At 37.9% G+C, this 26,838-nt stretch overlaps 1 protein-coding gene across 2 annotated transcripts in view; it reads left to right on the top strand.

Annotated features, from left to right (window-relative positions):
* Positions 1-26,838, top strand: part of dnajc1 (DnaJ (Hsp40) homolog, subfamily C, member 1) — a 292,850-nt gene that overhangs the window by 120,470 nt on the left and 145,542 nt on the right. For both annotated transcript variants that reach the window (XM_063044233.1, XM_063044232.1), the window contains exons 2-3: positions 8,614-8,715; positions 8,802-8,848. In XM_063044233.1, coding sequence (XP_062900303.1) covers positions 8,614-8,715; positions 8,802-8,848 — 149 coding nt within the window. The remainder of the gene's footprint in view (positions 1-8,613; positions 8,716-8,801; positions 8,849-26,838) is intronic.

The raw sequence follows: 26,838 nt of genomic DNA, 5'->3' as shown, positions 1-26,838 counted from the left end.
CACCTCTACCCTTGCCTTGTAGAAGCTTCCTTTCTTTTGGAAGCACTTTGTCTTTGAGTCAACTACCTTTTTAATTTTGAAATAATTTGTTAACTTGCACTTTAACAAGGCAAAAAAAACTTCTGTTGATTTTTATGAATTCAACACCGATTTTTTTTTTGGAGGGTGACTCTTTTATCTTGTTAGCATGTTCACTGAACAGTAATGTTCCTTTTTACGATTCATTGGTTATGACATTCCTTTGTTCTTCATTCAACTTTTTATTTTTGGTTTCTTGTACTATGTTAAAATTCAACTGACACAAAATTGCAATGTCTGTGGTATTTCTTAAATCTTATTGTATTTTATTCTTTGTTAGTGTTATTACCCTCAACCTCCCTTCTTTTGGTCAATATCCTGATTCAGATTTTGGTTTGGAGAAAGGACTTGTAATTATATAGTATGACACATAATATATTAAGATGAGCTTATAATGTTTAGAAATATATATAACATCCATTCATTAACCTTGGCTGCATTTTTGTCGTCTTTTCATCAAATTACAATGAATCATCATTAAATCAAATCTATTTCTAAATCAGCCCTCAGACTTTTAAAATGTAGTGAATAGCTTAAAGTGGAAAGAGTCACTGCATTTCTTAGTTTGATTTTGCAACATTAGCAATTGCTGCATTATTATGCAAGTTAAACAGAGGTTCTTTTTTATATCAATTAGAATTTTCAAGATTAGACAAAATTACATTTTACAGACTGATAATTGGTCAGTGGTAATTGACCACTGATATAAAGTAAAATGTATATAAAATATGGATATTATAAATCTTATCTACTTTTGAATAATTTATGTTAATTTTGCTTTTGGTCTGTTAAGAGTGACATTGTGACTGTTGTGTCTCAGAATGTCAGGTGCAAGTTGAGGAAACTACAGCTCAGCTTTTAGGCTGGTACCAAACCTCAAATTTGGGCCCTTGACACCAGTGACGGATGATTCACAACTGACTTTTGCTTTTGAGAGTGACCCAGATGTTGCTTGGAAGCATTTCAAATGGCTCATCTTGCTGGAGGCTACGCTTGTTGCTGTCATGGAGCAAGCTAAGCTCTTTGTGGCTCTATTCTCCAAGTAGTAGTCTGTGTACTGCCGTGGTGACTTGAGATGTAGCAGTGGCTCTTTCCACCTGGAGCTATTTGCTACATTTTAAAAAATTTTATTCAAGGGCTGAAAAAGAAATGGATTGGATTTTGTTTCCCTGAATAGTAAGAATAAGGTAAATCAAGATTTATTCAAATATTGTAACCTGCTGAGCCCAACTGTCGTACTGGAGTGCTGTGAATGAAATCTTATGGCAACTAGGTTATTTTGGAAATTATTGGTGATGGGTGTATTGCATTTGTGCATTAATAATCTTCATCTAAGAAGCAAAAGGGATGCAAAGATTTGATACTAATTTTAAAAAAAAGAAAAATTCCAGCAAGAGCTGGAATAAAACCATGTCAGAGCATCACCTGTGACATCCTGACTAACCACATGATGGCAGTGCTGTGGAGCTTGCCATTTTATAATTGTTACAAGAAGGAAACTGATTATTTACAAATGAATCAGAAGAGCTACATATTCTACCCATCATTTTAAGGTAATTAATGAATGTATACACATAGCCTTAGTATTCATTGCCATGAAAGTCAGCAGGTGTTACTGAGTAGCCATGATAAAGTGTATTTTATAACTTTTAGAATGCAAAATTTTTGAAATTAATCTTCCTTTTTCATTTTCATCCCTGTTTCTTAGAGTGTGGTGCAGGAGTGGTGTTGGAGGAACAGTGTGAACTTAAATTTAAAATGTATAAATTTTAACACCAGCAATTGTTTCAAATTCTTAAGCATTTATGCATAAGGTTGAAAAAAATCAAACTTGAGTATCAGTGCAAGTTCGATCGTAGAAAATTCTCCAAAACGTTGAAAATAATTGAGAAAATATGTACCTTTTTAAATTTTCCAGAAATACTGTAAGGCATTTATGAGCAGTCCACTACAAATTACTGCAATACTACAACTAGAATAATAGGCTTTCATAGGAACCTGGAAAAAACAAGTAATATTAAAGTCTTGAAGAAGTTTTCTACTTTTTGCTTTACTGAGATTTTACTATAAACAAGCACCAATCATGTATAGATGCACAAAATTATTCAAGTACAGATCAAAAGAAATGGTTAACAGTATGTGGAGAATTCCTTTTAACATTTGCATTAATTGCCATCTTTTTACAATTTTTGCTTTTCCCCAATTGTATATCAGTTTTATTCTAGCCTCTTTCTTGGGCTTCAGGATTATAAGACCTTTTTGAGGAACTCCTACAATAGAAATTCCTAGTTTCTGCAGCTGACCAGTACAAATTTATACACGTGCAGTTTCAGTAAATCGTTAATGATCCTGTGGGAAAGAACAATATAGTTATAAACAATTTAAAATTGTACACCAGGACACAGACGTCTGTGCTGTCAAATGTCATTCTTGGGAGGTCATTAAAGACATAGTTGCAAACATAACTTTTATTTTTGTGATGGATATGGCACTTATTTTGGAAATTTTGAAGCTCCTCGACTTTTGTTTCCTCACAAGCTCGTGCAATTGTTTTCCTTTCCACCCACACTGGTCTTTTTTTTTGTTGTATTCCTTTCTTTGTACATCTGATTTTAACATCTGTTTTATTTCATGTTATTAGCAAATTAAAATGAAATTCCTAAATGCAATTTGTAAATCTAATCTATTTTTATTGTGATATAAAGAGAACTTCCTTTACTTCGGATGAATTTCTTTCAATGTGACTTTGCATGTTAAAGAAATGTAGTTGAATTGAAAATATTGCCCATATCCTGAAACTCATTTTCTATAGTTATACTCCATCCAGTGTAATGCTGTAGTTTTAGTTTGTTTAGTAATGTTTCCAATCGAGAACATGTAAATTGTGGGTGTGAGAGAATGATTATATATAAAGTGTTGCCTTGTTGGGTGTTTTAAGGATGATTTGAGAAATAGCTCTAGACCTCTTTATTAACATTTTGCTAAAAGTATATGGCCTAATATACAGTGGCATATATTGAGAAACCCATTAAAATTAAGCTCATGAATCTATAGGGAAGATGATGTATTAATTGCACTTAGCAGCATTTGAAGAAATGTGTGATCAGATTATAGCAAACTAGCTAATTGCAAACAATTGGATCCTAAATTTGGTTGCTTGGTTTAGCCTAATAGTAATCATTGTGGTAGTAATCTTCATTCTCAAGGTTTGGCTGCTTTAGTCAACCTAGTAGAAAGAGATAAATAACATCGCTGTCTCTCTCTCTCTGTCTGTCTGTCTCTCTCTCTCTGTCTGTCTGTCTCTCTGTCTCTCTGTCTCTCTGTCTCTCTGTCTCTCTGTCTCTCTGCCTCTCTGTTTCTCTGTCTCTCTGTCTCTCTCTCTCTCCCTCTCTCTCTCTCTCTCTCTCTCTCTCTCTTCTCCCCCCCTCTCCCTCCCAACCCCTAACTACATGCCGTTCCTTTTCCAAGCACACAATCGTGCTCACTTGCCCTCTTGCATACTTTATTGCGTTCCATGTGTCTCTAGATTTATCTGTTTGCTATTCACATGGTCTCAAATGTTCACAGCAATTGTATTTCCGAGTTCCTCTCTACCAAAGGGGATATTTATCTGAGGCATGTGCACAGTGGCTCAATTGAATTATCTAACTCTTAACTCCTGAGTGCAAATCCTTCTGAATCTCTCTTTCATGTTGGTTGTACAACTCGATGCAGCACTGATTTTTGCTCCCATATATGTCCCTGTTAGACAGAGAGGTTAAACATTGCAACTCTTAATTAATTGAGATAATCTCCACAATTTGAAAAAAACACATGTATATCTTTTTGTTCTGCCCAGCATAACTGTCAAGGGATTACCTACTGCCTCCAATATATATTTTACATTAAGGGAAAGACATATTCAAATATTATTCTCACTACCAGCCTGAATAATGATTGAAAATTGGCAAGCAACCATTGTGTACCATGTGATTTTATTTGAGTTTTTTTTAATTTAGTGAAGGCGAGTTCTTAATTAAAAACTGATGGAGATGGGGGAGGGGTGTATGTGGCATCCCTGAGCTAATTTGTGCGTTAATGCAGTTTGGACTTTATTCACATCAGGGAGATGTAACTTATTGACTTTAACTATTCTCCTGCTTCATTATTGAAACTGTTTATGTGCTGGGTTATGGAATATAATTTTTATACTAATGGTACTAAATTTCTTGTCTGCATTTATCTGTGTCAAATTATCTAGTAGATTGTAATTTATATTTTGTGCCCTTCTTCATATCTTGTTAAAAATATTGTTTGAGTGCTTAATGAAATCTGTAAATGCAGCTGCTTTTAAAATAAAACAAGTTTCCTAGTATTTTTTTCCTTCTTGTCCCTATTTTTTATAAATATTATAATGGCTCACGATGACCAGAAAATGTGCAATTATCATAGGTTGGTAGAAATAAAGGTTCTTTCTGCTGTAATCTTCCTGGAATAATTCATTATTTGCATCTTTTTTATTTAGTTAACATAGTTAAGCATCATCACAGTAATACACTTGTATGTACAAATACACTGGAGATAAAAATGTTACTGGTAGCACTCCTGACAGTTTTGGTCTTTGCCTTGCTAACTTTATTGCAGAATTCTTTCCAGGGTCAAGCATAGATTATATTTCAAGTAAATAAAAACAAGTTTGACTGGGAGCATGCATTTCACACACTTGTATGATTCTTCTACCAATTTACCAATTACATTTAAAAAAAACAAGGCTGTTCCTGTGCAGACAAAATACCATTCTAATGAAAGTTGTTTTTGATCTTCATAATCACAGTTTGGAGCTACAAACCAAGAGCTGGAAGACCAGATAAGGTAGAAGATGGAGAACTCATCATTTAACATGTTCCTTTGATTGAAAGTATGCAATATCATTCTTAAAAGGGTAGACTTTTTTGGCTACTCTTTTAAAGCCCATTTCTGCTGGATATCTATTTGATTGGTAATCTTGATGACTTAATTGAGAGATCTAGTCATAAGGTATTACCAACTGTGAAGTGGCAAACAGGTTAACATAAAACATATCACTTCTTTTCACCTTGTGTACTGTGGGGAGTTTGTATAAATTCATCATTTTTGTTCTGCATAGCCCTGTGGTGTAATTGAGTTGAATTTATGTTTCAAAAGTGGAACTAGAAACAACAAATTTATTATTGTAAATTTTATTGAATGAAAATAATTACCATTTTTGTATTTGATTGGGATTCAGAGAAAGTGTTGATAATAGTTGTGAAAAAATAATGTGGAATACAGGCCAATGAGTAGTTAACCTGGTAATCTTAAATTCATTCTCAGCATTTCTAAAGTCAAATGTTCACAGTAATGGAGACAAAAAACTGTGACTGTCATTTATTTATTAACTGCTGTAGTTCCAGAAGTAGTTCCTAACTCCTAAATCAATGATTTGAAATTGTTCTGGTTTGATTTCTGGTCAGTGATCTCAGACCAGTGTTAAAGGGCTTAGTAGAAGTGGGGGCAGGGAGGTAAGATATTTAGGGATTTAAAAAAAATGTGGAGAAAAATTCCACGTCCTATTCCAGATTTGTATCTTATGACCTTGTGGCATGTGAGGCTAGCACTAGGCTTGTCTATGAACAGCTGAGCTTTAGATTGATGCTTGACTGTGAGCAAGAATGGAACTTGTGGTGTGAACTATATAATTGGCTCTACTCCACTGTGAAGTAAGTATTATAAATTCAAATAAATCGCTGAACATATTGCTAGTATAATGTTGGGGTTAATATGTAAAATAGTGAATTGCTTCAAGCAGGACCTCCCCCACTGCACCACTAAAGTAGTCTAAATTCCTGATTCACTTGTGATTTTTATATTCACATGTCAGGAGCTATTACTCCAGAGGTGATATAATTGTAGGATTTTTTTTTTTAATCATAAAGATCAGATTCATTCCAGTTATAATTTCTAAGTGCATATTTTGACACACCGATTTTACCAGGTACATTATTTTAATTCTCCAAAATTTGAGATCTGTGACTATTGTAATCTTTGAAATCAAGCACTAGAGATCAATGAAATTTGCAAACTAATTTAGTTATGTTGTTGCTTTCATCCTGTGATGAAAAGTCCTTACTAACTTGTGTTTGGATTTACACAAGGGATGACGTAGCATCGGTATTTGTAGATATGCGTAACTCTATGGCTTCTTCCTCTATTGTAAGTGTGGAGCAGTGACTGAGCATTTTGTGAGCTGGGCCAGTGCCTTTGCTTTACACTTGGCTTTATCCTCATTCAAAATGTATGTACAGCAAAAACATTGAATTTTCACAATTTAAAAATGAGAGAAGTTGAATTGCTGCAGCAGATTTAGAAGAAATAAGGCATGTTTTCGAAATAGTGATTCTTTAAAGGATTTCTGAATAAAGGTGCCCATCAATATTGCATACATTTTGAGATGATGTGAAATGATATTTTAGCTTGTTAGTATTTTTATTTGATTCTGCATATTCACTTTTAAACTGCTGATTATTTAATCTACAGTAGTTGTATTCTTTCTCCAAACTTGTTCCTAAAATATAAGGAATACATTATATGAACAGCTAAAATAATCTTGTAATATTTATTGATAATGCATTAGACATGTTTTAGTAATTAAAATGAGGATTAGTTTGGAGATATTGTGAATAAGATAAGATGAACTTTATTTGTCACCTATGTGTTATTTGATGTACAATGGTTTTAACATAAGTGAACAAATTTGGTAGAGCAAAAATTTAAAACAAATCGCAAAGATTACATTCAAACTGTGAAATATATTTATATTATGCAGCAGATTGATATCTTTTTCAAAATTTGGTATCTATTTTATTGGCATGCTCAGTAACTGACAATAAAATTGAGCCCTAGGTGGATGATTTCTTTGCATCCATTTTCACTTCCGTAGTGCTAACAAAGTGGGAATAATTTTCTAAAATGTTATCTCCAAAAGTAAATAAAAAGTTAGGGAGAATATATTTACTTTGAATTAGCAGTATGAATTAAAAAAATCAGATTATGGGTAGTTTCCATTATATTTTAACAATTATTTTAAAAAATTATTTTTCAACTTTAATATGCTTTAGAACCTCAATAAATCACATTAGTCCAAAGTATTCTAACTATTCTGTTTCAAGACTGATTTGAAATTAAAATATAATCTGCATATTTTAGATATTTAGGTATTGCCTATTTTCTAAACAAACCAAGATATATAAAAATATCTTTATATAAAAACTTGTTTATATGGATCCTTAATTGCATAAATTGTAAACAAAACATGCTGGAAACAGTTATTGAACATGATAACTAAGTATTCAGATTATGATTTTATATAATATATATGTGTGTGTGTGTATGTGTATGTATATATATATAATATGTGTGTATGTATAATACTCCTATTTGTTTATGTCCAATTGTTTCAAAAAGCTAATCTTAGATTAAAACTAGGTACGTTGGCAAGGTTGCCACTAATTAACTTCGAAGTTTTTCAGTGCATCATTTTTGTTTTGGTAAATATCTGTCATTCTCTCTGATTAATTTGAATTGGAAATTCTGCCTCGTTCAGTGAGAAAACAAAGGACAGGCTAGTAGTTACTGAATTATGCTGTAAAATGGCATTGGAAGCTTCTAAACTTGTTTTCCCGTACCTTTTTGAGAATTGTTAGTGTACCTTGTTTGGAAAATTGAAGTTGATTGATTATAAAATAAAATGCAAATTTTCTTCGTTTATAGAAACTTTTATTTTCAAGGGGGAGATGATTAAAGTTATTGACCTATAAAATGTTCAATCAGTTTAAAAAGAGAGATTTAAAATATGCAACTTGAGTTGATAGTGGAGAAGTTTTGATTGCATTTTAAGATAATGCAGCAAGACTAATTAGCTATAGTTTTGTGTAACTTGTGCTACTTTCCCGTAAGTTTTAAATTGTGAGCATTTTGTGCAGTGTATAATTTTGGAATTGTAAAATTTAAGCCTTGATTTGTTTTATGTTGTGCAGATGCAGTATAGAGATCTTCCAATGACTACTTTGTTTTAAGAGCTTCGGCAACAGTCACAATCATATATAAAAGTGTTTCTCTGATCAAAGAGAAAAAATATTGCTGGTAGTATAAAGTTTTCTTAAAATTCAGTGTAGGAAAGCTTGAATAAACAGTTTGTCTCAAAGGAAGCAGGTGCCTCTCTTGTTAGGCAGTATCATGTTATTAACCTGGCGTATTCCTCTCACTACTTCTTTGCTTCTCTATTGAACAGGGTCTTTATGCTTTCTTTAAAACCTTCTGGATACTGACTTTTTTGTGTTGCAGTCGTTCAGAGAAGTGAAAAAGAAAAGGAAGTAAGACACTGTGACTGTTTAGTCATGTGCAGCTGAGTGCACAACATGGCTTTTGCTCAAATTACATTGCCTGAGGAGTTGCATTGGGTTTGCTGTCTTCCTCGCTTATAAAACTATATTGAGATTTTGGAGTTTTTGACAAAGTCCACTTTGTTTTTTTTTGCAGGATGCTTCATCTGCAGACATTAGGAAAGCTTATCGGAAAATGTCTTTGATCTTGCACCCCGACAAGAACAAAGAAGAAAATGCGGAAATTCAATTTAGACAGGTAAGGCAGACTTCTGGTTCATTTTATCATACCATTGTTGTATTTTTTGATGAAACATTTTTATACTAATCTTTTTGTGTTCTCAGTTAGTGGCTATCTATGAAGTTCTGAAAGATGAAGAGAAAAGACAAAGGTATGATTTATTAAGGCCATTAACTATGTGTTATTTTGGGAGCTGCTTATCTATAACTCTGAATTGAAAGATAAAAGATGAGCAAACTTGATTTTATTTTTCTCCAGGTTGTTTTTGTTCACTGGTTAAATATGTTCTTGAAATTAGTTTGTCAATAAAACTGTATACTTTGATTCATGTTGAATAATGAAGCTGATGTTTGCTGTTTGGCTGGTTTTCAATGCATTTGCCCAATACTGTGGTATACTGTAAAACATTGATATTATTTTTGTTCAACTAGACCCTTGTTATTAATGATACTAATTTTCATGTCTGTGTGTTTGAAAGCTTTTGAGCTATGCCCTTTCTTCCCCTGACTCTTGAGCTATAAATCTGCCTTATTCTGACATCTTATGGCAAATACAGCATTTATAAACTGCTATGTAGAATTAGTGGTATGGTTTTTCTCCAGTAGCAATTGGTAAAACATAATAGTTTTATATCGATTCAGTGTTAAATATTTATTTACTTTGTTTTGCCTGAATGAAGTATCAGTAGCCGGAGGCTGAGCAAACATGAGAATGTGGTAGTTAATCCCTCCTTAAGATCTCTAGTGTTCACGTGACCCTTAGTAAGCAGTATCCCTTATTAAAATGTTAACTTTACAAATACATCAAACTTGCTACTTCCTACAATTTAGTAACTTACTTGTAAGTTAAGGGTATGCAGAAAATGGTTGAGGCTGTTCATGTAATTGGGCACAGCTTTTTAGCAAACTTTTGAAGATTTGAGTTCAGGTCTATTTTTCTCATTGTTTCAGTGAATGAGGACCTCCATGAACCTGCGCCAGGTTACATAACCTTACAACTATTAAGATTTACAGATTCTGGATAATTTGAATAACTCCTAATATTTAGGAGCCACGTCTCGGTCAGGCAGACATTAATAATGAACTTCACCAGCAAGTTCACTGCACCAGCATTTCATTTGGCTTTAGAAAGGAAAGAGTGTTGCAAAGACCAAGATATCAAATCTGGTAATTTGCTAAATACCAGATCTCCTGAGTCTGGTACATTTCTGAGATTTGATCTGCTGTAGATCTGCACTTCAAAGCTCTGTAGAGGTAACACTAATATTGTGTTCACAAAATCTTCCTCAGCCACTGGTAGTATAAGTAAACCAATATCAACATCCTCTCTTAGGCCAATTGTTGGGGCCCTAATTACCCTCAGTTCAAAGATTAGAGATTCAAAGTACATTTATTATTAAAGTGCATAGGCAGTATACAATCCCGAAATTCATCTTCCTTGCACAGTCATGAAACAAAGAACAACCATGGAACCAACCTGCTCAAAGAAAAACATCAAACATCAAGTGGCTCTCCTACCCCCATGTGCTAAAAAATGCTGAAACACTTTTTGAAAAGGGAGCACTATTCCAAGCTCCATAGTGGTAAGAGCTCACCAGGTGGAAAGAGGATAGGATTCAAGAGGGTTACTAAATATCTTGAAAAATTGTTAATGTCAGCAACTTTTCCAGTCAGTCCTTGGCTCAAGCTCACTCAAGATGAAGGGCATTTGAAATGGCATTGACAATCTTAAGACAACAGATGCTCAACTGAAGCAACAGAGTGAGCACACTGCTTCCCAAAATACTCGGTCACCCATCCCATCTGTTCCATCTGTGATGGAGCCTGAAGATCTACATTTTCCTCATCAGCTGCCTTAAAACTCACATAACTATGGTAGAAGCAAACCATTCTTGATCCTGGGGTACTGCTTAAGGCAACTTCATACAATTGCATTCCAGTGGATATCGGTCATTTTATAATGCATCTTCTTTAGATCAGATGACATGAGCTGGTCTTAAATGTTAGTGTTGCTGAATTTAGTGCTTTGCTCTAATCCTGGTGATACTGCAAGAGACTGCAGATGCTGCAAATCTGGAACAACACACAAACTAACTGGAGGAACTCAGTGGGTCAGGCAGAATCTAAGGAAGGAAATGGACAAATAACATTTCAGGTTGAGACCCTTTGGAAAGATCTCAAGATGAAGGGTCTTGACTGAAATATTGACTTGAAAAATGTCACTTCGTAAGCATTGCTTGACCTGTTGGGTTTCCTTAGCTACTTTGTTGTTCTAACCCTGGTGTAGATTTGTAATCTGTTCAGTTGTGCAAATCTCAGAGTAAGGGAATCCTTGGATCTGGGAAGATTGTCAGGGAAGCAAAGGTACAATGCAGCAGGAGCCATTGGGCCCAAAAGGCTCATGCCATCTCCTAAGGGAACAGTCCTTTTAGCTGTATAAATGTGGCTCTCTTAAGTACCCATCAACTCCCCTTTGATCAATGAATATTAAACAGCAATGTACCAGTTAACTCACCACCATGTCTTCGGGATTTTGTAGGAAATCCATGAAGAGAACATAACATTAAACAGTCAACACCCATGGTCAGGTTTGAGCCCTGCAATGGAAAATCCAGCTTTGAAAAGTCAGTATAAAATTGCTTGATTATTACCTCTAAGTTTTGCCATAACCATATATACTTCAGTGCTCAAATTTGGAATGCAACTATGATAAGGTAGCTCTATTAAAGCTATTACATTGAGAAATGAGCAACATAGAAACATAGAAAATAGGTGCAGGAGTAGGCCATTCGGCCCTTTGAGCCTGCACCGCCATTTATTAAACAGTTTGTACACTTTCTTTTCTCAGCTTCATCTTTGGACACACCTCCCCCCCCCCCATCTCTCTGAATGCTGATAAAACTTCAAATTATAGCCCTGCGCAAAGGAAAAATCTGAATAAAATTTATGAAAAGAAACATTTTGGAAATTCGCAAGCACGGAAATTCCTCTCCTCTTAATTAATCCAGCCCGATAATCTCCAGGAAATCAGAGTAACTTGGGAGTTTTATTGATAGCAGCTATCTTTTTGTTGACTTGTTCATGGGACGTGGCCATTGCAAGCAAGATTAGTATTTACTACATGTCCCTTATTGTCTTGGGCTGAGTAGCTTGCTAGGTTATTTCAGGGAATAAATTGGGAATCAACTACATTGATAGGTCTGGATAAGTATTGGAGATGTTAACAAATTATGAGCCTTTACAACTGTCCAGTAGTTTCATGGACACCATTATGGACATCAGTTTTCTAATTATTTATTCAATTCAGTGTTTAATTTCTAGCAGTAGTTGTGTGATTTGTAATTTGGGATATAAACTATGAAATGCTGTCTTTGAGCAAAATATACAGCTTCATTTAAACAATTTTTAAGAGAATCTATGCGTACTGAAAGCTCGCCATAATCCATTACAAAGGTCAGTTTACTCTCTGGAAATAATTACTTTGAATTTGACTATTTTGTTAATATATTTACATGTCCATTTGTCTTCCTTAAATAACCTACCTAATTTGATAGTGTTCTTTCCACTGTAAGTACCACAGCAATGAAAACGATGTGCATATCCCTCTTGTAGAGTGATCTGAGAATATTGGTTTGTTTTACATGAGTTAATTTTAGAAATTTTTATGCCTTTTAAAAGTATTCTAGGTAGAATTTATGCTTTGTATTATTTAGTATAAAGTAGTAGTATTGTTGGTTGTGTTAAACACAGTATAATACTGATAGACTAAACTGAATTTAAAAAGACAGCATTCTCTTTTTGTATTTAAAAACACTAAAAGGGTGGGGTAGGGGGCTGAGAAGAACTTTTCAATACAACAGAAATTGTATTCCATCACCAGGAGGCAGTGTGCAATATAAAATTGACAGCAACACGAAAGGGTAATGAAATGAATTTGAATCATCATTTTGTAAAGTATATCCTTGTTATGCATGTTAATGAAGTAGTTAATGCTTTTGCTTCAAACAGCTTTTGTGTTCATTCTGACTATATAGTTTGTTTAGAAAACACATCTTACAACTTTTTCTTAAAATTTCATGCTGCAATAGCCTTTCTTTCCAACTTGTGTTATGACATTTATGTACACTGAGATGAAGCTGGAGTGAGGCACCTTGCATTGTGTAGTGTTAGATACTGTATGTTCTGTCGTCTTGTTTATGAGTTTTTAGTTTTTTTTTCTTCCATAACTTTGCTGAAAGTGCACCCGCAATCACAGATCAAGAGCAGTAGAGACCCAGAATGCTAGCACAAACTAAACAAAGTTGCTGGAAGGCTAAAGGGTTCTATTGTTGTGCATTTATTTAAGAAGAGCTGCAAAGAAAAACCTGAGAATTTAAGACAAGTAAGCCTAATGTGATAAATTATTAGCTGAAATTCTAAGGGATAAAATGCACAAGCATTTGGAAATGTGAGTTGATTAGGGATAATCTTTATGGCTCTGTGCATGGAAGCTCGTGCCTCATAAATTTGAGTGTTTTGAAGAAAACTAAGGAAGTCGATTAGGATAGGGCAATAGACTTCAGTAAAGCCTTTGATAAGGTTCCATGTAAGAGGCTACTACAGAAAGTTAGATCTTAATGGGATCCAATGAGAGCTAGCTAATTGGCACTATGGTAGGAAACAAAAGTGATGGTGGCAAGTTATTTTTCAGACTGGAGGCCCATGACTAGTGATGTTCCCCAGTGGTCTTTTCTAGGTTCGTTGCTGTTGTCTTCTGCATATATGATTTGCATGACAATGTACAAGACATATTTAGTAAGTTTCCAGATGACACTAGAGTAAGTGGTGTTGACAATGAGGATGGTCATCAGGATTTACAGAGGGTTCTTGATCAGCTGAATAAGTGGACTGAACAATGGTAAATTCAGCTTAATTCGGAAAAGTGCAAGAAAAAACAAATTTGAGATTTTGGGAAGACAAATAAAGATAGGACATACAGTCAACGGTTGGGTCATGGGGAGTGTTGTAGAACTGAGATCAAGGTGTACAGGTACATGATTTTCTGAAAATGTTATCTTGGGTAGACAGAGTAGTGTAAAAGGCTTTTGACATGGTGGCCTTCAGTCAGGGCATTGAGTATAGATGTTGGAATGTTGTATTGCATTGTTCACAAAGTTTGTGAGGCCACATGGGATATTATAAACATGAAATTCTGCAGGTACTGGAAATCCAGGGTGACGCACACAAGATGCTGGAGGAACTCATCAGGTCAGACAGCATTATGGAGAGGAATAAGCAGTCAACGTTTAGGATCAAGGCCCTTCATGAAGACCTCATGAGACCTTTGAGTCCTGATGAAGGGTCTCGGACAGAAACATTGACTGTTTATTGCTCTCCATAGTACCTTGTACGTTGTCTCTTCTAGTATTTTATATGGGATATTGTGTTAAGGTTTGGTCACTGCTACAGGAAAGATGTCATTACGCTAGAAAGAGTACAGAGAAGATTTATGAGGATGTTGTTGGGACTTGAGGGGTTGGACAGATTAGGGCTGTTTTGATTGGAGTGTAGGAAATTGGGGGGTGAACTTAGAGGTGTATTAAATCTTGTTGAGCATAGGTAGGTCAACGTGCAGTTGTTTTCCCCTGGTTAGCGAAGCAAGAACTAGAGGCCAAAGGTTAAAGGTGAGAGGGGAAACATTTAATCGGACCTTGGACAACATTTTCGTCCAGAGAGTGGTCAGGGTATGGAATGTACTGCCGGAGGAAGTGTCATGACTTCGTGGCCAGATACTGCATTTAATCTGCAATTTTAAGATGGTACCACCATAATGAATCATATGTCAAATAGTGAATACAGGAAGGAGATAGAGAGCTTAGTAATATTATATTATGACAACAACCTTTCCCTCTGTCAGCAAAACAAAAGAGCTGGCAATTGACATGCTCAATCTATGTCAATGGTGCTGAGGTTGAGAACTCCAAGTTCCTAGGAGTTAACATCACCAGTAGCCCATCCTACTCCAACCCATAGATATCACGACCAAGAAAGCTCATCAATGCGTCTACTTCCTCAGGGGATGAAGGGATTTGGCATGCTGCAGTTGACCCTTACCTATTTTTCAAATTTACCTTATCTGGATTCATCACAGCTTGGTATGGCAACTGTTCAATGTGTGACTTCATGAAACTGCAGAGTTGTGCAGACAGTTTGGCATTTCACAGAAACCAGATTCCCCTCTATGGACTCCATCTATAGGTTTTGCTGCTTCAGTAAAAGGGGCAACATAATCAAATACACCATGGACATTCTCTCTTTTCCCCCCTCTCCCATTGGGCGGAAGATGTAAACATCTGAAACATGTAGCATCAGACTCGAGGACAGCTTCCACCTCGCTGTTATAACACTATTAATTATTTCCCTTGTGCAATAAATTGGGGTCTTGCCCTTACAATCTACGTTGTTATGATCTTGCACCTTATTGCTTACTTGCATTGAACTTTCTCCATAGCTGTTAAACTTTGTTCTGCATTGTTACGCTTTTTCTTCTGTCGTGCAATTACCTTATCTGATTAAACAGTTTGCAAGAAAAGTCTTTTTGCTTTATCTCATATATGTGGCAATAATATCCCAATTGAGACAGGTACATTAACAGCATTTAAAAGGTACTTGGATAGGTACATTGATAGGGAAGGATTAGAAGGATATGGGCTAAACATGAGCAATGGGACTAGCTAGATGGGTATCCTGGTTAGCATTCACCAGTTGGACCTAAAGGCCTGTTATGCTGCATATCTAAGACCCTTTTCTTTTTCCAAAAGGGATTTTTGATTCTTTTTAAAAATTTTTTAAGAAGAATAGTTCTTAGCTTATTCCTGCCTTTTAATCATGATTTTAGATGCCAAAAGAGAACACTACCCTTTTAAAATCTGTTCAGTCTATCAGCATTGTGCAGTACAGGCAGTCCCTGGGTTATGAACAAGATCCGTTCCTAAGTCTGTCTTTTAAGTTGAATTTGTAGGTAAGTCGGAACAGGTACATACGGTTCTTAATTAGCGTCAGTTAGTCAAATGTTTGTCTTAGTATATAGTGTATATATTTTACCTTTCTATGCATATAAGATACTTAAGAAACACTTCCAAGTACACTAAAACACCTTAAACATAATAAACATAAATGGTTCAAGAACCAATCTTCAAAGATGGCAATTGTAACCCAAGCCTTTGCATTTGCCTTCCAAATAACAGGAAGAGATGCTTTAATGATATGGCGAAGTGCCCTCTGATTTAGGGAGCGATACACAAGCAAAGGCTTGAGCTTGAAATCCCTGGATGTGTTACCCCCAAGCAATAACGTTAGTCTATCCTTTGATGCCTTATGCCCTGGTGCACTTTCTTCCTCTTTCGAAATGTAGGTCCTTCCAGGTGTTTTTTTCCAAAATAAACCAGTCTCGTCTACACTAAATATTTGGTCTGGCAAATAACCTCCCTCCTGATAATTTTTTTCAACATTTCAGGAAAATCACTCGCAGCACTTACATCGGCACTTGCTGCTTCACCTTGCACTTTAATATTATGTAAATTTGCCCTAACTTTGAAACGATTGAACCAACTCCTACTCGCAGCAAGTTCTTCATCACAGTCACCTTCACTTGCTGCATGTGCAGCTTTTAAGTCATTGAAAAAGCTTTGAGCCTTGCATTAAAGTAAGGCTAATAGGCATATTACGCTGATTTTGATCGTCTAACCAAATTATCAATAGCCTTTCCATTTCAATAATTAAACAACTGCGTTGCTTAGTAATAATTGTAGCTTTCATTGGGGCAGGGCTTTTCACATGCTCCATTATTCTCACTTTATCCTTTAAAATTGTTCTGATCATTGATCAACTATAGCCTAACGCTTTTCAATGACCGATGGCGTTTCACCTCTTTCCGATCGCTTTATTATTTCCACTTTATTTTCAATCGTGATCGTTTTCTTTTACTTTGATGCATCACCAGCACTTGCATCGAATTTACGCTTTGGAGGCATGGTTACAAGAGTAAATAAGAGAAAAATTTAAACCAAATACATAGTTACACACTCAACACAGTGTTAACGGCAACGTGATCCGACTTAAAATGGCGGACGACGTTCTCATTCCTCAAGCCAACGAACTGCTGAAGCCGCGCAATGTTTTCAAATTTTTAATATACAGGTGTCCCCCACTTTTTGAACGTTCGCTTTACGACACCTCGCTGTTACAAAAAACCTACATTAGTTACCTGTTTTCGCTAACAGAAGGTGTTTTCACTGTTACGAAAAAGGGCAGCGCGCGATAAAATGTAGTGTGCGCCCTGAGCAGCCAAGCTCCTCCCCCGGAACTGCATTCTAGCCGGCATTGCTAAACACGTGCCTGTGAGCATCTGTGCTTTATGTCGATTTATTTTGAGCATCCGTTAGCAAGATGAGTTCTAAGGTATCAGAAAAGCCTAAAAGAGCTCGTAAGGGTGTTACACTTAGCGTAAAACTATTCGATCGTGGTGAACGAAGTAAGGACAAAGCGAGTTTGGCTTGTGGAAGTTGACAAAGATGATGTTGAAGAGGTTTGGCATCCCATGACCAAGAACTGATGAAAGAAGAGCTGATGCAATTGGAAGAGGAAGGGATAACAATCGAAACGGAATGCAGTAGCGAATGGACTGAAAGTGAGGTTGTGCAGGAACTGAATGTGAAGCAACTGCGTGAGATTTTCGCTGCAATGATTGCAGAAAAGTACAACTTTAATTTTGAAAGGGTACGTAGGTTTAGGGCATATTTGCAGGATGGTTTGAGTGCTTACAAAGAACTGTATGATAGAAAAATGCGCGAGGCTAAGCAGTCAAGCATACTGTCGTTTTTCAAACCTTCCACATCAGCCACAGCAGACAACGAACCTTGAGCTTTGACATCGAGGCAGGCAGAGATAGAAGAAGATGACCTGCCTGCCCTGATGGAAACAGACGACGATGAGATGACACCTCAGTGTCCCACCACCCCAGTGGTCCCAACCTCCGGGCCGCGGACTGATACATTGCCACGAAGCATGCAGTGGTGCAGCGGTAGCCGGGACCGGGCGGCACCTAATTAATTAGCTTGTTTATTTTGGCTTTTTTTCTTAAAGATATGCTGGGTGCGTCCTGGCTACCGCTGCACCACTGCATGCTTCGTAGATCAGTATCGGTCGGCAGCCCGGAGGTTGGGGACCACTGCACCACCCCAGCCTCCAACGACTCAGCCTAACACACCATCATCAGTGTGCTCGGCGCTGTCTTCCCGATTCCGGTAAGTGATACTACACTGTACGTACATTATTTCTACTTGTGTATTTTTAAGTGTTATTTGGCAGCTTCATAGCTTAAAGGTTACTGCAGAGAGTGTTTCTGCCGAGAGCACTTGCGCCGTGTTTCTGCCGAGAGTGCTTGCGGGAGATTTTCGCTACGGTGGACAGTGCGGCAATGATTGTAGAAAAGTATTTCTACTTTATATAGGGTGTGTATTTATCATATCATTCCTGCTTTTACTATATGTTACTGTTATTTTAGGTTTTATGTGTTATTTGGCATGATTTGGTAGGTTATTTTTTCGGTCTGCGAATGCTCACAAATTTTCCCCAAATAAATAAATAGTAATTGCTTCTTTACTTTACGACATTCCGGCTTATGAACCGTTTCATAGGAACGCTCTACCTTCGGATGGCGAGGGAAACCTGTAATAGGCTTTATGGCAGTCCATTCGTAAGTACGAGTTGTCCGTAAGTCGGACTTTCTTAACCCGGGGACTAACTGTATTTATAACAGCCTACAATACTGTTACTTCACACTGGAATAGTACAAAGCATAATTTCTAGCTATAATAGAATACTTTAAAAAGTTCTCAAAATTGCTAAAATAATGAAGTAAAGAACAAAATGAGTAAAATTAAAAATAATGACAGAATCAATTAATAAAGCAAGGTTGTCAAGAATCTCACTCTACTAAACTGATATGCAAATAGTTCAGATTGCTGCTGTATTTAAAATGGAATGACCATTCTATCCATTTGGTATGTTTTTTGAGGAAGACAGATGTGGGAACTATGGAACATTTAAAGTGTATTAACAAAATTATTTACAAAATTATGGCTTCTGTGAAATGCTAAACTGTGTGCACAACTCTCTGCAGTTTCTTGTAGTCACACGTTGAGCAGTTACCATACCAAGTTGTAATGAATCCGGGGGTTTGGGAGGGGGTGTGAAGAATGAAAATAAATGAAGTTTCCTTACATAAAAGTAATATACTTTAGAGAAAGCACAGGAAAGATTCATCAGACTGGATCTTCAGATGATGAATCTATCATATGACATGCTAAGCCATTCTTGTAAGTTTGATGAATGAAACACACATTTCTTATTAAGTCTTGAGAGGCTAGATGCAGGGAGAAAGTTAATTTCCTATTCTTAAACTTTACAGTTGTGCTAGAAAGTTTGTGCTAGAAATTTTCTATTTCTGCATAATTATGACCTAAAATGAGATCAGGTTTCATGTAAGTCATAAACTAGATATAGAGAACCCAATTAAATAAATAACACACAAAATTATACTTGTTCATTTATTTATTGAGCAAAATGATCCAATATTATATTTATTTGTTGGAAAAAGTATATGAACCTTTGCTTTCAGTAACTGATGTGACCCCCTTGTACAGTAATAACTTCAACCAAATGTTTCTGGTAACTGTTGATCAGTCCTGCATCATTGGCTTCAGGTGATATACTGCGACCCTGATGTTCTCCTGTAAAATGTCTTTTTACAGTTGTTCTCCGGGGAAGCAAAGCAGCCCTAAACCATGATGCTCCTTCCACAGTGCTTCACAGTTGGGGTGAAGTTTTGGTGTTGGTGTGCAGTGCCCTTTTTCTCTCCAACCATTGTCATATGTATTGCTGCCAAAAAGCTCAACTTCTGTCTTTCCTGTGCAGAGAACATTGTCCCAGAAGCATTGTAGAACATCCAGGTGGTCTTCTGCAAACTTGAGATGTGCAGTGGTGCTTTTTTTTGGAGAGCGGTTGTTTCCTCTGTGGTGTCCGTCCAGGAGCACCATCCTTGTTCAGTTTTTTTTGAGTAGTGGACACACGAACATAGAGTCCTAGAGATGTCTGCAGATCTTTTGCTGTTACCCTTGGGTTCTTTCTCACCTCCTTCAGCATTGCATCTTATGCTCTTTGTGTGATCTTTGCAGGATGCTCACTCCTAGGATGAGTAGCAGCAGTACTGAGTTTCCTCCATTTGTAGGCAGTTTCTCTTGCTGCGGACTGATGACCACTTCGGTCTTTAGAAGTGCTTTTGTAGCCTTTTCCAACTTCATGCATCCCTACAATTCTTCTTCTAAGGTCCTCTGAAAGTTTGATCGAGGTATGGTGCACATAAGCAGATCTTTCTCGAGAAGAGCAGGCTGTCTGTAACCTGACTTTGCCTTTTTTTATAGGGCAGGGCACCTCTACAACCCATATCTCCAATCTCATCTCAATGATTGGAATACCTGACTCTAAATACCTTTGTAGAAGGCATTACCCTAGGAGGTTCACATACTTTTTCTAACAAATACCTGTAATAACTGGATCATTTTTCTCAATAAATGAAAAAGTATAACTTTATTTGTTACTTAATTGGGTTTTCTTTATCTAGTTTTAGGACTTGTGAAGATCTGATCATATTTTAAGTCATATTTATGGAAGAACAGAAAATTCTACAGGGTTCAGAAACTTTCTAGCACATACTGTGACTCCATCCCAGTAAAGGCCAAAGGGTCATTTTATACCTTAGCTACTTGTTGGACCTACCTGTTAATTTGTGACTCATGTAAAAGAATACCTTGATCCCACTGAACGTCACTCAATTTTCAGTGTCCCCCTTCAGATAATCTGCCTTTAGATTCTTCTTACTGAAGTGCATGATCCCACTCTTCTCATTAAACTCCATTTGCTGGGATTTCACCCTAGCACTGCATCTATCTTTATCACAATGTCATTATTACAACAAGTGTTTCCATCTACTTTTGTATTGTCAGCAAATTTGGAGACCTTCTATTTTGTTCCCTCCAGGTCATTAATATGAATGGTAAATAATTGAAGGCCATTAGCCCTTTGGTACTCCTTACAGCCTTCCAACCTGAAAAAGACTCATTTATTCCAGCTCTTTGTTTTCCATTTGCACCAATCACTTATGTGGCACCCTGTCAAAGAATTTGTGCAAATTTATTAATCAAGATGTACTTTTCACTAAACCATGTTGACTTTATTTCATTATATTCATCTCTACTAAATATTTAGCTATTTTCTCTTTGATTACTAACTCCTGCATTTGCATTTGCCAACAACATTCTGGCACCTTCCCCCTTCCCCCTTCTCGTCAAGACTGGAAAGAGCCGTCGATTGTTTATTCATTTCCATAGATGCTGCTTGGCCTGTTGAGTTTCTCCAGTGTGTGTTGCTCTGGACTTTCAGCATCCACAGAATCCTGTGTTTATTTTTATCAATGGGTTTACTATCTCATTCGTCACTTCCTTTAAATACCCGAAGGATATTTTTATTTTTATTTCAGAGATACAGTGCGGAATAGGCCCTTCTGGGTTTCTGTGCTGTGCTGCCCAGCAACCCTTAACAATCCTGATTTAACCCTAACCTAATCACAGGACAATTTGCAATGATCAGTTAACCTATCTAGTACATATTTGGACTGTTGGCGGAAACTGAAGCCCCTGCAGAAAACCCACGCATTCCATGGGGAGGACATAACAGAGGCTCCTTACAGACGATGCCAGGATTGAACTTTGAACTTGGCCCCGAGATGTAATAATGTCTTGCTAACTGCTATGCTCCCATGGCGTTTTGTGATTCTTTGTGATTTTTAGCTCCGATTCTCTAATACTTTATCACTTGTGATTGGGACTTTATTCAAGTTCTTCACTTATTAGCCCATCTATTATCTTGGGGATATTTGCAGTTTCTGTTACAGTGAAGAAACATATCTGCCATGTCCTTGGAGATTAGAGAAATGAGGGGTGACTTTATTCAAACATGCTAAAAGAGCAAGAAACTGCAGGGTCACTAGTTGAGTCATCTATAATGAGAAATTTTACAAGTTATTATTACGGGGGTAATAACAGGGCCCTTTGAAAACTTCAAGGTAACGTGGTTTTATGACACAGGTTGCTTGTGCATGAATTACAAAAGGTTGGTTTGCAGCTGCTGCAGAAGGCTATCAAGAAGGCCAATGGAATATTGGCCTTTGCTGCTAGAGGGATTGAGTTTAAGAGGAGGGAGGTTATGCTGCAACTGTACAGGGTACTGTTGAGGCTGCACCTCGAGTGCTGAATGCAGGGCTCTTGAAGGATATACTGGCTTTGGAGGTGGTGCAGAGGAGGTTCACTAGGTTGATTCCAGAGATGAGAGGGTTAAACCAATGAGAAGAGATTGAGTCACCTGGGACTGTACTTGCTGGAATTCAGAAGAATGAGAGGAGATCTTTAAAACACTTCTGAAGATGCTGAAGATATGAATGCTGATCACGCAAAAATAGGGTGAAAAATTTTGAAGAGGACATATGGAGTCTAAAAAGTTTTATCTGCAGATTTACTAAGTGGGCAAAGATCTGGCAACTGGGTTATGTTATTGCTGTTTTGTATGGCAGGTGTTTTTTCTCTTCATGCTTCTAATTGGCTTTTGTTAAGCCAGTCCTCCAGTTTGTGACCACATTGATGGACTGTGGCAAAGCGGTCTGTTTGTAGAATCTAGAATACTTCAAACATGGCGGACCTTGAGCACTGTGAATGGGGACTTCTTTATTCTGGGCGACGACTGAACCAGTATAAGTTGTTGTATAAGATGATGAGGGGCATTGATCGTGTGGATAGTCAGAGGCTTTTTCCCAGGGCTGAAATGGCTAACACGGGAGAGCAGAGTTTTAAGGTGCTTGGAAGTTGGTACCGAGGGGATGTCAGGGGTAAGTTTTTTTACACAGAGAGTCGTGAGTGCGTGGAATGGGCTGCCGGCAACTGTGGTGGAGGCAGATACAATAGGGTCTTTTAAGAGACTTCTGGATAGGTAGACCATAAGACAAAGGAGCAGAAGTTGGCCATTCGGTCCATCGAGTCTGCTCCGCCATTTTATCATGAGCTGATCCATTCTCCCATTTTAGTCCCACTCCCCTGCCTTTTCACCATAACCTTTGATGCCCTCACCCAATGACATGGCCTCCACTGCTGCCCGTGGCAACAAATTCCATAGATTCACCACCCTCTGGCTAAAAAAATTTCTTCACATTTCTGTTCTGAATGGGCACCCTTCAATCCTTAAGTCATGCCCTCTTGTACTAGACTCCCCCAACTTTGCCACATCCACTCTGTCCATGCCTTTCAACATTCGAAATGTTTCTATAAGGTCTCCCCTCATTCTTCGAAACTCCAAGGAATACAGTCCAAGAGCGGACAAACGTTCCTCATATGTTAACCTTTTCATTCCCAGAATCATTCTAGTGACTCTTCTCTGTACCCTCTCCAACGTCAGCATATCCTTTCTTAAATAAGGAGACAAAACTGCCCACAGTACTCCAAGGGAGGTCTCACCAGTGCCTTATAGAGCCTCAACATCACATCCCTGTTCCTATACTCTATTCCTCTAGAAATGAATGCCAACATTGCATTCGCCTTCTTCACTACCAACTCAACCTGGAGGTTAACTTTAAGGGTATCCTGTACAAGGACTCCCAAGTTCCGTTGCATCTCAGAACTTTGAATTCTTTCCCCATTTAAATAATAGTCTGCCAGTTTATTAGGTACATGGAGCTTAGAAAAATAGAGGGCAATGAGAAACACTAGGAAATTTCTAAGTACATGTTCGGCACAGCATTGTGGGCAGAAGGGCCTGTATTGTGCTGTAGGTTCGTTCTCGTTCGTTCTCTCTCTCTCTCTCTCTCTCTCTCTATATCTCTATATTGAAATAGTGTGTATATATACTATATATATACTATTTCAATATATATATATATACACACACACTATTTCAATATAGAGATATATATATATATAGAGAGAGAGAGAGAACACGAACCTACAGCACAATACAGGCCCTTCTGCCCACAATGCTGTGCCAAACATGTACTTAGAAATTTCCTAGTGTTTCTCATTGCCCTCTATTTTTCTAAGCTCCATGTACCTAATAAACTGGCAGACTATTATTTAAATGGGGAAAGAATTCAAAGTTCTGAGATGCAACGGAACTTGGGAGTCCTTGTACAGGATACCCTTAAAGTTAACCTCCAGGTTGAGTCGGTAGTGAAGAAGACGAATGCAATGTTGGCATTCATTTCTAGAGGAATAGAGTATAGGATATATATATAAGTTGGTTTGATTCATAATGAAGTGTGGCCCAGGAGGGGCAGATGCGAGTCTGTCGTTTGGGAGCTGAGGTTGGATCAATCTTTGTCTAGCATCTTGTCCACGCCCATTCCAACCTGGGTGGTCCTGAGTTGGCGTCACCTGATGGAGTCCTTGAAGCATGTAAGTCTCCACATGATGTTAATCCAGGTCATGGAGGAACTGGGATATAAAATGGGGGAATATGAAATGGTCCAGTTTGAAAGTGGGGTGAGGGAAGCATGTTATCTAATTTTGTAGAATTGCCCTCTAGTAAATATAGGGTCTTGTTTTACTAAAATGTAACGTTAAGTTTCCCAGTATTAAATTTCCTCTATTACCTTTCTAGTTACTTTGCTATATTTGGAATTTGTGCCCCCTGCACCTTAGTCCAAGTCAGTATGACACAGTTGGAAAAAGAGTGACTTTTATATTGACCCTTGGGGTAAGTCCATCCATTCTTGAAGGGAGGTGGGGAGAGGAAACTTTTACTACTGTTGTGCCTAATTAAATTGGAATCTGTAATCCATGCTGTTATTATCCCCTTATCAAATTCTAATAAAACACCTATTTGGAAGAACCTTATCAAATGCTCTTTGGAAATCATTTACCACATCAAAAGAAGCTTTTCCTGATCAGACTCTTTCCTTCCCGCCCCCCTGCCTCGCCCAACACTGTTACAGAATCAATAAATTAAATTAGACATTTACCTTGAACAAATCCATGCTATCATTTTCAAATCAATGCATGCTTGTTAAAGTAACTGCTGTTATTGTTCCTGATGAAAATCGAGAGATTTCGCCAGTGCTAGTGTTAATCTACTGTGGACATGTTAGTGAGATAAGGTATAATTTTACTGGAAATGACCCACTCCTCCTTCACCTTTGTTCATATCTCTGGGTGTTCACTTTTTTCTGGCAGCAGGCCAGGCAGCATCTCTAGGAAGAGGTATAGTCGACGTTTCAGGCCGAGACCCTTCATCAGGACTAACTGAAGGAAAAGTTAATAAGAGATTTGAAAGTGGGAGGGAGAGGGGGAGATCCAAAATGATAGGAGAGGACAGGAGGAGGAGGGATGGAGCCAAGAGCTGGACAGGTGATTGGCAAAGGGGATATGAGAGGATCATGGGACAGGAGGCCCGGGGAGAAAGACATGGGGGGGTGGGAAACCCAGAGGATGGGCAAGGGGTATAGTCAGAGGGACAGAGGGAGAAAAAGGAGAGTGAGAGAAAGAAGGTGTGTATAAAAATAAATAACGGAGGGGGTACGAGGGGGAGGTGGGGCATTAGCGGAAGTTAGAGAAGTCAATGTTCATGCCATCAGGTTGGAGGCTACCCAGACCGAATATAAGATGTTGTTCCTCCAACCTGAGTATAGCCACACTCAGGTTGGAGGAACAACACCTTATATTCTGTCTGGGTAGCCGCACTCAGGTTGGAGGAACAACACCTTATATTCCGTCTGGGTAGCCTCCAACCTGATGGCATGAACATTGACTTCTCTAACTTCAGTTAATACCCCACCTCCCCCCCGTACCCCATCCGTTATTTATTTATATACACACACGTTCTTTCTCTCACTTTCCTTTTTCTCCCTCTGTCCCTCTGACTATACCCCTTGCCCCTTTCTTCCCGGGCCTCCTGTCTCATGATCCTCTCATATCCCCTTTGCCAATCACCTGTCCAGCTCTTGGCTCCATCCCTCCCCCTCCTGTCTTCTATCATTTTGGATCTCCCCCTCCCCCTCCCACTTTCAAATCTCTTACTAGCTCTTCCTTCAGTTAGTCCTGACGAAGGATCTTGGCCTGAAACGTCGACTGTACCTCTTCCTAGAGATGCTGCCTGGCCTGCTGCGTTCACCAGCAACTTTGTGTGTTGCTTGAATTTCCAGCATCTGCAGAATTCCTGTTGTTCACTTTTTTCTGGATTAGTTTTTCTCCTCACTGACTCTTGCTCTGCATGAGTTCGCACATTTCCAAAACCATCTCATTGATCATAAGTGCATTCATGAAATTAGTTCCAAATGTTGTTTGTAATGTTGCTTTTGAGTGGTTGTGGGCCAAGGACTCCTTGGACTCTGAGGATGTTGCCTTGAATCTTCCTCTGTACACTTGGTAATTTCTTTCCATGACAGCTCAGAATAAAATAATTTGAGAAACTAATGTCAAAGCTGCAAATGACATAGTGTTGGTGGAGGGGACTTAATGGAGGGAGTTGCACTCTGGCACTAAGTCTGCTGCTGTGCGGAAAGAAGAGGACTTTTGTAGTGATGGGAGTTTCCATAGTTAGATGAATAGACACGAGATCCTGTGATTGCGATTGAGGCATCCGGATGGTACGTTACCCAGGTGCCAGTGGCATGGTCCATGGCATTCTAAAGGGACAGGGTGAGCAGCCAGAAGTCTTCTTACTTATTGGCACCAATGAAATGAGTAAGCAAAGGGAGGAAGTCCTGAAGGGAGAATTTCGGAGTGAGGTAGAAAGCTGAAAAGCAGGACTTGAAGGGTTGTAATCTCTGGATTTCTGCCTGTGGCTAAGGAACTGGTGCAGGGGCAACGCTTCAGATTTTTGGATCGTTGGGATCTATTTTGGGGAGGGTATGACCTGTACAAAAAGGATGGTTTACGTATGAACCCAATGGTGACCATTATCTTTGTGGGCAGGTTTGTGGAGGGTTTAACCTAATTTGGCAGGGGGGATGGGAATCTGAGTGATAGGACGGAGGATAAGGCAATTGGTATATAAGCAGAGGCAG

Source organism: Mobula hypostoma, chromosome 3, assembly GCF_963921235.1.
Source record: "Mobula hypostoma chromosome 3, sMobHyp1.1, whole genome shotgun sequence".
Lineage (NCBI taxonomy): Eukaryota > Metazoa > Chordata > Chondrichthyes > Myliobatiformes > Myliobatidae > Mobula > Mobula hypostoma.
Note: the sequence above shows the minus strand (reverse complement) of the source record. Positions and strands in the feature narration are given on the sequence as shown.